This window comes from Coloeus monedula (assembly GCF_965178545.1).
Source record: "Coloeus monedula genome assembly, chromosome: 9".
Classification (NCBI taxonomy): domain Eukaryota; kingdom Metazoa; phylum Chordata; class Aves; order Passeriformes; family Corvidae; genus Coloeus; species Coloeus monedula.
In genome coordinates this window covers 4104504-4117872 of record NC_138789.1, presented here as the reverse complement: position 1 = coordinate 4117872, position 13369 = coordinate 4104504, and the positions used below count along the sequence as shown (strand labels likewise).

At 43.9% G+C, this 13369-nt stretch overlaps 1 protein-coding gene across 5 annotated transcripts in view; it reads right to left on the bottom strand.

Moving 5' to 3' along the window:
- The window catches only part of TPR (translocated promoter region, nuclear basket protein), a 34375-nt gene extending 21169 nt beyond the window's left edge, over nt 1-13206 (bottom strand). For all 5 annotated transcript variants that reach the window (XM_082286801.1, XM_082286804.1, XM_082286805.1 and 2 more), the window contains exons 1-19: nt 13036-13206; nt 11033-11137; nt 10223-10296; nt 9210-9306; nt 8774-8877; nt 8003-8167; nt 7688-7780; nt 7486-7566; nt 6406-6493; nt 5780-5920; nt 4952-5043; nt 3985-4182; nt 3374-3481; nt 2624-2850; nt 1435-1598; nt 1215-1354; nt 979-1127; nt 554-716; nt 162-296 (exon numbers count right to left, since the gene is read on the bottom strand). In XM_082286801.1, the coding sequence (XP_082142927.1) occupies nt 162-296; nt 554-716; nt 979-1127; nt 1215-1354; nt 1435-1598; nt 2624-2850; nt 3374-3481; nt 3985-4182; nt 4952-5043; nt 5780-5920; nt 6406-6493; nt 7486-7566; nt 7688-7780; nt 8003-8167; nt 8774-8877; nt 9210-9306; nt 10223-10296; nt 11033-11137; nt 13036-13186 (2475 nt within the window). In that variant the 5' untranslated portion in view covers nt 13187-13206. The remainder of the gene's footprint in view (nt 1-161; nt 297-553; nt 717-978; nt 1128-1214; nt 1355-1434; nt 1599-2623; nt 2851-3373; nt 3482-3984; nt 4183-4951; nt 5044-5779; nt 5921-6405; nt 6494-7485; nt 7567-7687; nt 7781-8002; nt 8168-8773; nt 8878-9209; nt 9307-10222; nt 10297-11032; nt 11138-13035) is intronic.
- Nucleotides 13207-13369: the final 163 nt, after the last annotated feature.

The following is a 13369-nucleotide window of genomic DNA, read 5'->3' as shown; positions in this document are numbered from 1 at the left end:
AACTTGCTGAAACAAGTTGCTGAAGTATTTTATGTCACGTTGACTTGTAACCACTTAAAAATCCCAGTCAAGACCATGACTCTTTTATTTGATTTTCATGGGTATTTATAGAAAAGCCTGACAGACAGACCCAACCCGGGCATAAGAATAGCACCACATACCTGAATTGTTCTCAAATTTGTGAGCAGCAAGTTCTGTCCTCTTTGTTCAACCAGCAGAGAGTCACGTTGCTGTGTCAGACGCATGTCTGACATCTTCAGGATATCCTTCTCTTTTTTCAAGTTTTCTACTCTCACCTTTAAGACAGCAAATAATAAGAACTTTGTTGCCAATCCCAAGTCCAACCCTTAAATTTAGTATTATTTTAAAATCCATGTGAATTGAGCCAAGAACAGTAAGAACAGCACTACTGGACATTCCGCTTTCCCTGCAAACTGAAACACCTCGGAATGTTTTTATGTCTCCACTCTTCACTTGAGACATTTCGGATAATCATAAGGAAAACTCTCGTGCTACCTTGGAATACCCCACAGTGCCACACACTGTTACTGACCTCAGCCACTGCCAGTTTTTCGTTTGCTCCCCTCAGGTCCTGAGTCATGGTGTTAATGATCTGCTCCTGCTTCTGAGTGGTTGCTGTGAGCTTCTGGGTTCTCTCGTGCAGGGAGGTGATCTCCCGGCGATAGGCTTCCACATTGTCCTGCAGCATCTCATACCTTCCAGGGAACACAGGAAAGCCAGTCTGCCACATTGCACTGTCCAGCTCACCAGGGGCATGCACACAGCTGTGTGTTTCATGGTTTAATGCCTCAGTTTGCACATACGTGCCTCACTCAACTGCAGCTTCCATTCTTGATCCCACCTGCACTATTTCCTTCATGTTCTTACACAGAATTGACAGTATCAATGTTTAACTGAGCAAACAATATCAAGCAGCCAGAGAACATGTAAGGCAATGATATTACATAGCTGAATTACCGTTTGGAGGCAAATTCCAGCTGTGTGGATATCTTGGCATTTTGTGACCTCAAGTCTGTGACCTGCTGCTGAAGCTTTTCATTCTGTTCATTCAGCAGCTTGTCGTTCTCTGCCTTTTCTTTTTTATAGTTCTCAAAAACTTCCTGCAACTGCAACAAAGAACAAACATAAAAGTGCTTACCAAGTGTAAAAAAGAAATAGGGACAGCTTTGTGCAGTGTCTGCTGAAAAATGTACCTGCTTAAGAGCAGCCTTGGCCTCCACAGTCTCCACGGACTCACTCATGGACACTGGAGCAGGAGTCGCCATGGACTGAGGTAAATTCGGGCGCTTTGGAGTAGATGTAAGACAGATCTCCTCTGGTAACGTACCTGAAGCTACAAAAAGGTAAAGGGGGTTTTAAAGCAACACTTCTGCTTGCCACAGCAGATATTAACAGCTCCTGCAGCCTGGGTACCTTGCAGAGGAATGATGGCCCCCGTGGTCTGGGTGAGCAGGATGCGGTACATGTCCCGCTGGCGGACGATGGACTCCACGAGTTGCAGCTGGCGCTGCCGCGACTCCCGCAGCTGCTGCAGCTCACTGAGAGCCTCATCCAGCTGGCTCTGGAGCTCAGAGATCCTGAAACAACAACAGCTGCCTTCAGCAACATCACAGAGGCACATCCAGGTGCTCCAGGCCCCTTCCTTCTAGAAGGACAGTGAGGGGCTGGAGCGTGTCCAGGAAAGGGAACGGAGCTGGGGAAGGGGCTGGAGCACCAGGAGCCACTGAGGAAGCTGGGAAAGGGGCTCAGCCTGAAGAAAAGGAGGCTCAGGGGGGACTTTCTGGCTCTGCACAACTCCCTGACAGGAGGGGGCAGCCAGGGGAGGTCAGGCTCTGCTCGCTGGGAACAAGGGACAGGATGAGAGGAAACTGCCTCAGGCTGTGCCAGTTGGACATCAGGAAGAATTTTTTCACAGAAGGGGTTGTTAAGCATTGGAAGGGGCTGCCCAGGGAGGTGTTGGAGTCCCCATCCCTGGAGGTGTCCAAAGAAGGCCTGGACGTGGCTCTCAGTGCTCTGGGCACAGCTTGGATTCGATCCTGGACATCTTTCCCAAACTTAGTAACTCTGTGAACCTATGACAGAATCCTCTGAAGTTCTAGGAGACGGGCCTTTGGGCTGCCATGTGTAGATGAAAAAGAAAGCAGGCCTCTTCCTTGAACAGCAGAATTCTATTCACATGAATAACTTCCAGAATGTCAGTAGCATGAGCAGAGTCAGACTGAGAACCTTTCACAGAGAATTCCATTACCTGTGTCCTTCACAGTAGTGATTTAGATATGCACACATGCAGGTTTTTGTTCAGCTAACAGGAATGAAAACTTATCTTTTTGAAAAGCAGCTCTGTTGTATGAAATCAGTCACAAGAAGTCTGACAATTATTTTTATTTCAGGTTTTGATGACAGGACCTATTATAAGATATAAAGCTATAAAGCCATTTTAATATAAACCTGAAGGTCCTGTAGCTTAATAAGAACTGCTTTTATGAGTTACATAGCTGCTGCACACAATTAATAACAATCAGAAGCGAAAAACTGAACAATGCTTGAATGAATCCCTGTTACTACTTCGTACAAAGTTAATGAAAATGAAGGGGTGACCTACTTAGATGATGTCGTTTCTTGCTCCTCTTTTTCTCTTGCCTCCCCCAGCTCCCGAAGAGCCACCAGGAGACGCTGATTCTGCTGCTGAAGCTCTTGGATATTTCTGTAGGAGACCAGGTGTTGAGTGATCACTTCAGAAGAGCTGCTGATGTCAGCAGAGCTCACTGCTTCATCACGGATCACGTGATTGCCTCTGGCTTCTTCCAGTTCCATTAACAGCACACAGATCTGAAAGAGAACAGTCCTCCTGTAAGGCCTGCACAGACTCTAAAGTTTGCTCTGAAAAACAACATATTAGAAATAAAGGACTTGGAAATTAAGGGGTTTTCCCTACAATGTGCAGACAATTACTATTGATAAATTCTTGTAAGATAATAATATGATGGAAAATATAGCTTGACAAAAAGCAACAAGATCAGAAGTACATAAACTGTTCCATTCTGTGAACAGACCACAGGACAGTCCAATCTAACAAAGAAACGATACAGATGAGTGAGTTTTCCATGTCAGACGCTTAACGATATTATCCTAAAGCAGCACCACTTCTATCCAGCTAAACTTAATCCACTTTTGAATGCAGAAGTACCATGCTGTCCTGAGGAGAAGCTTTAAAGTCACCAAGGTACTTAGGACAACCAAAGTCTCCATGACGGTGGCTGAACACAACTTCCAAGTAAACGTCAGAAATGCAGCAGCACATGAATAAACCAATTGCAAACAGCACATTTAACCACAGCAACATTTCTTCTACCTGCTGGGAGAGATCCTTCACTTGCGCTTCCAGTCTCTGGCTCTCCCTCTCAAAGAAGGAGGCGTATTTGTTGGCTTGGTCCGCACTGTCCTGCAGGCGATGGATCTCCTGCAAGCACACCAACAGGAGCAAACATCACATCTCAACCGGACACATTCCTTTCCAGAGAGGTAATAGCTTGTGCAGACACGCCTGGGGAACCAAATTGCTCCTTAAAGTTATGCTCCCAAGATTAAACTCCAGGTGTTCCAGAATCAAAAGCTACGTTCTTTTGTGCTGTATTGGTGTATGCTTTAAAACTAGTGGGACGGGAGCACTGAAGTCCAATTTTACGCCAAATAAACACTGAACTTTGTTTACAGTGAACCTACTCCCTCAGAAAACCAGAGACTGTAAATCACCATTATAAAAAAACTACAAGATACATTGGTTCTGCAAAATACTTTGCACAGTTCCAGAAATCACAAGCCAGGAAGTCCAACACATCTTCTCCCATAATTAAAGTTGACTGAAAGATTCATTTCATACACTACAACAGCAGTTAGGTTTAAAGATTTGAAAATTAATTTTTTTTTTCCAAAACTATACATGCTCTTTTATTTTATACTGACCTTCATAGCTTGTTCAAGCTTTGCAGACAAACTTGCAACAGCTTTTTGGGAATGCTCAAATTCTTCACGCTGACGTTTTAAGATTGGGGCTTTGGCTTCTACTTCCTGCACTATTTCATCCAAATATTTATTGAGTCTCTTATTCTCCAGCTTCTCCATATGCAACTGATCCTGAGTTTCTACATAGGCATTGTACAGCTGCAACAAAAAGGTTTTGGGCTGTTTTTGATATGTCTGTACAGATCTCTAAAGAACCACTGGTAATGATACAGTTCATACCTTAAGGCACTACAACTTTATGCAACTCTGAACCAGTTAATTCAAAAAAACAAGCTGGACTTCTAAAATATGGTTTTAGGACTCCTATCACAGCAATGAAGTTACACATATTAATTTTAAAATGGCAAACTTTATAGTGCAACTGTCTGCAATAAAAGAATTCTACTTAAGAGACACAAGTCTTAAGCAGGTTTAAGACAACAGAAATATCAAAACCAGTAACACAGCAAAAAGGAATTTAATGTCTGGACAAAACAATCAATAACAAACAATGACAATACAAATTGCATAACCAGAAGTGTAAAAACCCCTAGAATCTGTATGACCTATCATTATGCTAATTTTTTTGCAAGTATAGGCCAAAAGCACAGCAGTACAAATGAAAAATTACGTAAATAAGCAAAAAACAAAAAAAAGGCTGCTCCTGCCAAAAATGCATATAGAAAGTAAGTTTATATTAACAAACCCCATTTATTTCCAAATTTGCTCTACTAAAGAAAAACTGTAAGGCATGTTGAAAAATATCGCAGTAACTTAGCAAGTGAAGTCTGTCTCAAGTAAGATTTCCTTGCCTTCATCAGGCATGACCCCAAACCCAAAGAGTGCCCCAAGCCTGCACCTTTCCATTCTCAGAGCATCACTGATGGCATCCAAGGGCTTTGCTGCTGGAGAGGTTGTGCTCACTCACCTCAGTTAACTTCATGCCAGGCTTGACCACTTTGGCCACCGCTGCAGCAGTGGGAGACATGGCTGCCAGCTCCTCCTCGGACAGGATGGCTCCTGGAGACACAACCCCACAATTACCATCCAAAAGCTGCAATAATCCCCACCAGAAATACTCTTAAATATCATATCTGACTGGCTTTATTTGAATTGCTGAAAAGCTGTTGCTACTAGGACTCCTAAAATTTAAATATTTTCAGAACATGAGCAGTCGAAATAGCTGGAGAAAGGCTTAAACCTGAGGTTATCACACTGTCAGAGGTTTGGAGTAGCAGAGCACTGGTTTATTTTCATTAAATTAACACAGGGATAGAGCAAATGTACTCCATGCCTCTGTTCCTTCCTGCTCTCTATCCTTTAGAAACTGAACATGCAGCAAACAACAAAAAAGACAGAGCTAAAACAGTGAATACTGAGCAAGATTTAATGTCAAACAGAAATTTAAGGACAGAGTTTTGTTTCCTGTTGCCTTTTTTTTGAAGGGGAAAACAAGAATAGCTTATCTCCCTCTCCAGAAAACCACTAAAAGCATGATGATTCAGCCTTGAAGAAAAGTTTCCTCTCCATTTTCTTTGTTTTGATAACAGATTAACAAAAGAACTTCAAAAAACACTAAGACAGATATGCACTTTCTGGTGAGGGGAGCATATTTATATACATATATAAGCATATGTATATATATGAAAAACCTTCTAAAATGAATTATTAGAAATGACCAAAGATGAAGTTAGATTAATGCAGCTGGTTCTTACAGAAATTCAGCACATTTCCTTGAAAGATGATAAACACCCACCTTTGCGCTTTGTAGCCGACAGTAAATCATTGGCATTCTCCAGCTCCTTCTCCAGCTTACTGATCTTCTCTCTCAGCTCCTTCTCCATGACAGCTTTTGACTCTTCCACCTCAGCCAAATGCTCCTGGGCTGCTTTATTAGCTAAAATTAAATCAGACAAGCAGGTTGTGTGTTGTGATGGCTTTTATTTTAAAAAAATCAAAATTTACCTGTGTACCTGAAATTTTACTATATATGATCTGCAGAAGTTGATGCTGGTAAGAAAACTCAACAGTGTGAGAAAAGCAAGAACCACTGCCTATCATCTTTGCTTAGAAAAGGGCAAAAATATGAACTGTTCTTAGCAGTGAAAAGGAATCTAAACTAAAAAACTAAAGTGAAGACATATCTTGCAAAATTAGACTGTTTCATCAAAATCCATAGTAAAATTCCAGGAGTATTTGAAAATACTTCCCCAAATAGCAGTAAATTCAACTAGTCAGGTGCAACTTTTGTTACAAAGGGACTGATATTTCTATCACCCCAAAAGCCCAAGGAAATTCCTTTCAGGAACACAAAACTCCCATTTTTCAGAGCATCAAGGTACTCCAAGGAGCCCAACTGCTCTCCTCCCTTTGCCAGCTTACCTTCACCTGCTTCCTTCAGGAGCTTGTGCAGCTCTTCCACTGCTCCTGTCAGCTCCTTGCTCTTTGCCTCTGAGTCATCAGCAGCACTCTGAAGAAAGTTTAGCTCACCTTTAGTATACAGCAACAGCAACCCCACATTTACAAGAAAGCTTAAACTGACCACAAATTATGAGCAATTTTCTGAGTAAAATGCTGAAAGATTCACCTAAGCTGGACAATCCCTTCCATGGGGATTAAGTCTCACTTTGATGCAAACTGCCTACCTGAGAGTAAGAAGCATCAGACACTGATTTGATGTGACAATTCCCAATACAATATATGACCTTTAGCTGTTTACAGCTGCTGCTGGCTCTTTCCTTTTCACTAAAGAAAACCGGGAATTTTCAATACTCTATTTCAAACAGTCTGAAAAAGATGTTATTTTTAGGGACTCTTAGACAACAGTTTATATTTCTGTGCTTCCAGCTTCAGATCTCCGAGTGCAAAGCTCTACAATGTTTATTTGGGTATCTGTGCAAGAAAGCTCAAAGCAGAGCTCAGTAACCCGGGCACTAAAGTGTGCAAACCAAAGAGCAAGCAGTTGTACACTTTAGCTGACTTAGTCAGAAGGTTACAGTTATTTTTCACTCTTTGAGCCAACAGAACAAATACTACTTGTTTACATGGTGTGTCTTTGACACAGCACAGGACATTCAGCTGGGTCCTAACCAGGTCACCAACACCTGCAGTGTTCAGAAATGAACTTCTAACTCCGAAAAATCTCTTCCACACTCACACTTTCCAATAGATCCTAAGACATAACCACATTTATACAACATGAAACCTCAAAAATAGTTGGCATAAAATTACTATTTCAACCCCAGTTTTGCTTATTCTCCAAGATCATCCAAACAATGTAAGAGTCTAAATGCTGACTAAGACAGCTACAAAGAAAACAATGCTTTGGATGTTTCACAGAGTCCTGCAAAGGAAGTTAGCCTTTCCCACATCCACATTTTGTGGGGAAAAAAACCTCCAAACTGGCCTGCATTGCATAAGATTTGGCCCCTACTACAGTTACAACAGAATTAACAAACTCACCTTATACAAGTTGGATAATTTCATGTGGGCATTCAGTTCATTGTGGAATCTCTCCTCCATGCTTGCCTGCTGCTCTTTTGCCTGGCAAATGGAAGAGGACACAGGGTAGGGGAGCATTCCACTATTTCTATTTCACTCATTTTATTATTTGATTTGTAGAAGCAACTGGAATGCTGTTTCATGTATTTCCAAGCTGTCTCACCTCCTTCAGTTTATTCAAAAGTTCTTCCACATGCTTCTGGAGGTTTTCATTTGACTGTTTCAAGCTGTTCACCTGTTCCTCCAGTCTGGAAACCTATTCAGAGAAGAAATAAGAACACCATAGAAAATTTGTAGTTCCTAGTCCAGTTTCTTTTGGAAGATACCTGTCTCATTGTTTTTAATCTACAAATAAAAACAAACCCAAAAGTTGCTGAAAGAGCAGAAAGGGTCACTCAAATAGAGTTATTAAAGTACTTTAATACAGTTAATCAGGTGGTATAATTTCTAAGAAATGACAACTCAGTAATTACATTACCTCCTCCTTTTTGTTCTCCAGATTACATTTGAGCTCCAGGATTTCATTGCCTTTCTCCCTGGCAGTATGGAGCAGTTCATCTGTTTTGGCTTTCAGCTCAGCATTCAGCCACGTGTTCTGGCTCTGCAGCAGCTCTTTTTCTTGCTCCAGCCTTTTCTCCCGGTACTGAAAAGGGAATTGCACAGTGTGATTGTAGTGGTTCCATGGAAAAGAAAGCAGCCAGTTCAACTACTCTGATTAGAGGAGGAGTAGCAAAATGTACTGTCATTTGGTAAATACAGGCAATGCTCCTTATCACACTGGTAGTAAGTTACAACTATCAAGCAACAAGAAATTCCTGCCATTTGAGGGAGTTTCCTCAAAGTTTACATTAGCTGGGAACATGAACTAGATTAGAAGCCTTTTAGAGAAAATTAGTTATGATACTGACATTTTTGTCCCTTCCTCCTCTCTTTATGCAGTTTATTCTGCCCACAGAGTAATGGTACAGGTTCACAGCTAATTATTTTTCTCCTTTGTACCTCCCTTCACGAAGGAGCAGCCACCACTGCCACCAAGGAGGCCTGGACATGCTTGCCCAGCCCGATACCCCATATCTTCTAGGAATACACATCTCCCTTCCAGTCACAGCCACCAATTTTATAATAAAAGAACCTGCTATAAATAACAGCTGCTCACTTGACCTACTTTCTAAGGAATTACAACAAAATGGTGATTACATCACACACAAACAATGCAGAACATACACTGAGCTTATAAAGCCCTACTCACCTTCATGGAAACATCTGATGTTTGAACCTCATCCAACTTCAGCTGAAGTTTCGCCTTTTCTGTGTTTGCCGCTGTGAGCTTTTCATTTAAGCGTTTAACGTCCTCTGGAGGAGGAAAATCAGTGTTAGAAAAAGCTGTTGCATAACAGCTTTAATTACTAAATTGTAAAGAATGACAACAGGCAAGATACTTTGGATGGAATTGTATGTCGGGCACTGAGATACTGTATAAGGCACGTTTTTAATCGGAGAAAAACAAGCACCAAACTGCTGTTTTTCTGCAATTACTGTGTTATTTCCTGCCTTGTTTCCTTTCCTCTAAACAGTTTCCTGCTAAACCAGTATTTGGTGCTGCAGGTACAAACTGCATGTTCCATTCAACTCAGTTGTTCCAGCAGGTTTTATTTGGTATTTCTTGACTGTGTTCCTGGCTGTACCATTTAAATGTTCAACTTCCTGAGATCGCCTTTCAGTTGTTCGGAACAAGTCTCTCTTCTCAGCTTCCAGTTCTTCCTTCTCTCGACTTAACTGGCTCTGAAAAAGATTGCAGAAGGGCACCAAAGAAATGTCATCAGCTCTGTGGAACAGTTTAGAGCCACTACTTACGCTCAGAATCACAAAGCAGCAAGCTAAACCTCAGTGAGCTACCCTAGCCAACTGAACACTGGGATAAGAGGCTTAGAGTGGGCAGACAAATCACAATGGAATTGTTCAAAACTGCATTTTCATTTCATATTCTTGGAAGGACAGCTGTGATAGCCAAGAATTTACTCAAACAGTTTTATTTGGTTAAATAAAAGGGGTAACAGAGTAAACAAGGAACGAGCACGTGCAGCAATATAAAAATCCAAACCAAGGCAATAATCTTGGATCATTTACAGGCTGCACTGTCTCTGCCCTCAAGGTACCACGACAAAGCACCTCAGCCAGGCTCAGGTAAGCTGCTCTGGGGAAACAATCAGATCCATCTTATCATCGTGGAAAAATCAATCCCATCAACTTGTGCTATTTAGCTTCCTGCTCCAAAATTACTGTTCTGCTGGATCCGTCAGCTCAAGTGACTCATGTTGCAACCCAGTGACTTTTGGGCAAGACACAAGGAAAACTGTGCCCGAGTGTGGGAAAGGATGGAGGAAAACAGAATGCTTGTTTATACCTTTGTCTGAATTTTGGGGGTTTGGTTTAAAGTCACTTCACAACAGGTTGCAGCTGGAATGGAACGATCCAGCCAAACTCAAACAAGAGCACCTGCTCACCTGTCATTCAGTTTGCTAAAACACCACCTTTTACTTCAAAACTTCCTGCACACGTGCCCCATGGACATGTAAATATCTCCACGAGCTCCTACTGGTACCAATCTTGATTCTTCATTGGGAACTGAGTACATTCTGTGCTGCAAAGGGCCAGGGGAGCCACAGGATTTCAGTTCCTGGCCACGTCCTGGCAGTACCTGAACGGCTGCGTTCCGGTCCTGGGCAGCCTCGAGCTCCTTGTTCTTCTCGTTGAGTACCTTCAGCTGCTCATCTGGGGGGGAAGAGGAACAGCAGTGAGGGACCTCCACTAGAATGTGACAGAATTCGCTCTCCAAATGCAACAGAGTCAAAATTTCCTGGACAAACATTTTTAACAAAAGAGAGAGAAAAATTCCAGACCTCACTCTGGACTGACCAGGCCTACTGAGGCAGACTGAGGCCATCCTTAGAGCAGATGCACCTTTCGTGAGGATCCATACATAGCCCACTGTACTGTTACTACACGGTAAGGTGTTGCAGTGGGGATACTGCAACACGCATAGATCAAACCAGGAGTCCCGTGGAAAGGAAATGTATATGGACGGACAGGTTCCCGATAGCTGTTTCAGAGATGTTTATTTCTCCAGCCGCATGGCCGGGGCTGTGCTCAGGAACTGTTCCAGTCACCGGACCAAGGCTCCTTTGCCCGCGCAGGGAACACAAACCAACCAACGGGAACGAGGCTGAGCAGGGGCAGGGAAACCCCGTGTCTGTGCCCTCAGGGCCCCTCTGCCAGGGCTGCACGGCGGGGGAGGAGACCCCAACAGTAAAGGGCTTCTTTTCCATGAGAACAAAAGACTCCATTAAAAAAGGCCCACTTGAGCACACCACCAAAAACACACCTCTACAAATGCAGCTGACGGAGAGATTTTCAGCTCCTGCGTAAAACCTGAAGCAGTTCACACAACACTGGACTGAAGGGTGAAGATGCTACACACCACCTAAGAACGTTACACAGCTACACTTACGAAGCTTTTCAAACTCCTCCCGCAGAGTTTGACATTCCTGGGTCTTGTTTACAAGTGTTTCCTGACTCTGAGCCAGTCGCTTTTCCACTTCAAAGTACTGTTGCTCTGCAAAATAACAGAGTCATCTCAGTTTCACTTAATCAACAGCTTTTCTTTCTCACCTTTACCAAGGATCATTTTAAAGAAAATATTTAAAAACACTAAGACTGTAATAAAATTTGAAGAAGAAAAAAAAAAACCCCGAACATTTTTGAAGGCAAAACCCTTTATTTCCACATTGAATGGATGTTGCTTAAAATACTTTGCTAGCATGACAAGTGATATGTTTCCCGAAACCGTGATATGTTTCAACCTGGTCTAGTGGAAGGTGTTGCCGCCCATGGCAGGGGTTGGAATGAGATGGGCTTTAAGGTCCCTTCCAAGCCAAATCATTCCACGACTCTGTGAAATGATCCATCAAATAAGAGCCTAATTAATCTGAACAGCTCTTTAACATTTTTGATATAACCAGAGACATTGTATCAGCCCAATTCTGCAGCGTGGGCTCATCAGCTTGTAACTTCTTTTACCTCTGGAGTATTTCTATACACATATAATAAAATCCACAAAACCCCAGGTATCAAGGGATTTGATCTGGGGAAACTTTTCATGAAGACTTCTTAAAATTAATTCCTGAGCTCTATTCCCTTAGCAGTGAAAAAAAAAAAAAAAAAGATCTGAATTTTGGTGATCTGAAACAGTAACTGTGCCATGGAGCTTCAGTGTAAAATACTCAATAAAAGCAGAACTAAGCCCACTCCTGGGCAGGACAGGTTTCTAAGGAAGTACTGAGGGATGTTTGTTTATCTTTTCCTTCCTCTCATACTTTACAATTCCAAATAATGCTGCACCTCCTGCCACACACGGAAGAATGGACCTGGGAGAGAGTAACCTGCTAAAATCTGTGGGTTACCTTAATTTACAGCACGTTTTATTAATGCATTTACCAAGATTCCTACCATGAAAGAGATTAAAAAGCTGAAAGGTAGAAGTGAAGTTTACATTAGAAGAGTCTCACATTCCCAGCAAATTAACTCATGTTCACAACCTCATACTCCTGTCTCCTGCTCTCTGCTGCTATTACTGTTCTGTGATCAACTAACTCATCTCCAAATCAATATAAAAATATTGATTCCATCAGGATCATTTTACAGAATGGAATTTAACAGTGAAGTATAAACCTAAGGCTGTTTGAGAGCTGGGTGAACAAAGCTGCATTTCTCAGCTCCTCAACGAGGACCAGAGCAGACTGAAGCACAGAACTGTTTAGGTTGGAAGAGACACCTAAGATCAGAGTCCAACCACTGCCCAGCACTGCCAAGGCCACCACTGACCCGTGTTCCCAAGGGCCACATCCACACAGCTTTCAAATTCCTTCAGGCATGGGAACTCCACCACTGCCCTGGGCAGCTCTCCCAGGCATGGACAGCCCCTTCAGTGAAGGAACTCTCCCAATGTCCAACCCGAACCTTCCCTGCTGCAACTTGAGGCCGTTCCCTCTCCTCCTGTCCCTATTCCCTGGGAGCAGAGCCCGACCCCCCCGGCTGCCCCCTCCTGTCAGGGAGTTGTGCAGAGCCACAAGGTCCCCCTGAGCCTCCTTTGCTCCAGGCTGAGCCCCTTTCCCAGCTCCCTCAGCTGCTCCTCATCAGGTCTGTGCATATCAATGGTAGCTAAAAACATGACGAAAAGCTGTTCTGTAAGCCCTCTTCGAACGCAGTTTTAACCCTAAACGTCCATTAACAAGAGAAACAAACAACAACAAAAAGACTCCAGGAGCCAAAGTGAGAGACAAACACCGATCAGGTCCCACTGCAGGCCCCTTCCCAGCCCCCTCCCGGCCTCACAGCCCCAGGACATCCCCCGAGAGCCTCTGGAAGACAACACCGCGCTCCGTGCTCTGCCCGCGCTGCCTCCCCTGAGCTCAGGGACCGCGGCCACTCCGCGGGCCCGGCGCCCGCACTCACCGCTATCCACCTTGAAGCGCTCATGGCGAGCCCGCAGCCCGTCGATCTCGCCCTGCTGGTCGCCCAGGAAGCGCTCCAGCTTGCCCTGCACGGCGCGGGGCAGCTTGGCGAGCTCGGCCCGCTCCAGGAGCTGCTGCAGCACGGCCGCCATCGCTCCGCCACCGCAACGCCCGCAACCGCAACGGCCGCCGCCGGGCGCGCGCGCGCTTCCGCTTCCGGCCCGGCCGCAGCGCCCGCCATCATGGGTGTGGCGGCAGCGCCGCGTCATCGCCACAGCCGCTACAGCCGGGATAGGAGACCACACAGATTCGTCTCTATGACGGATACGGAGCTG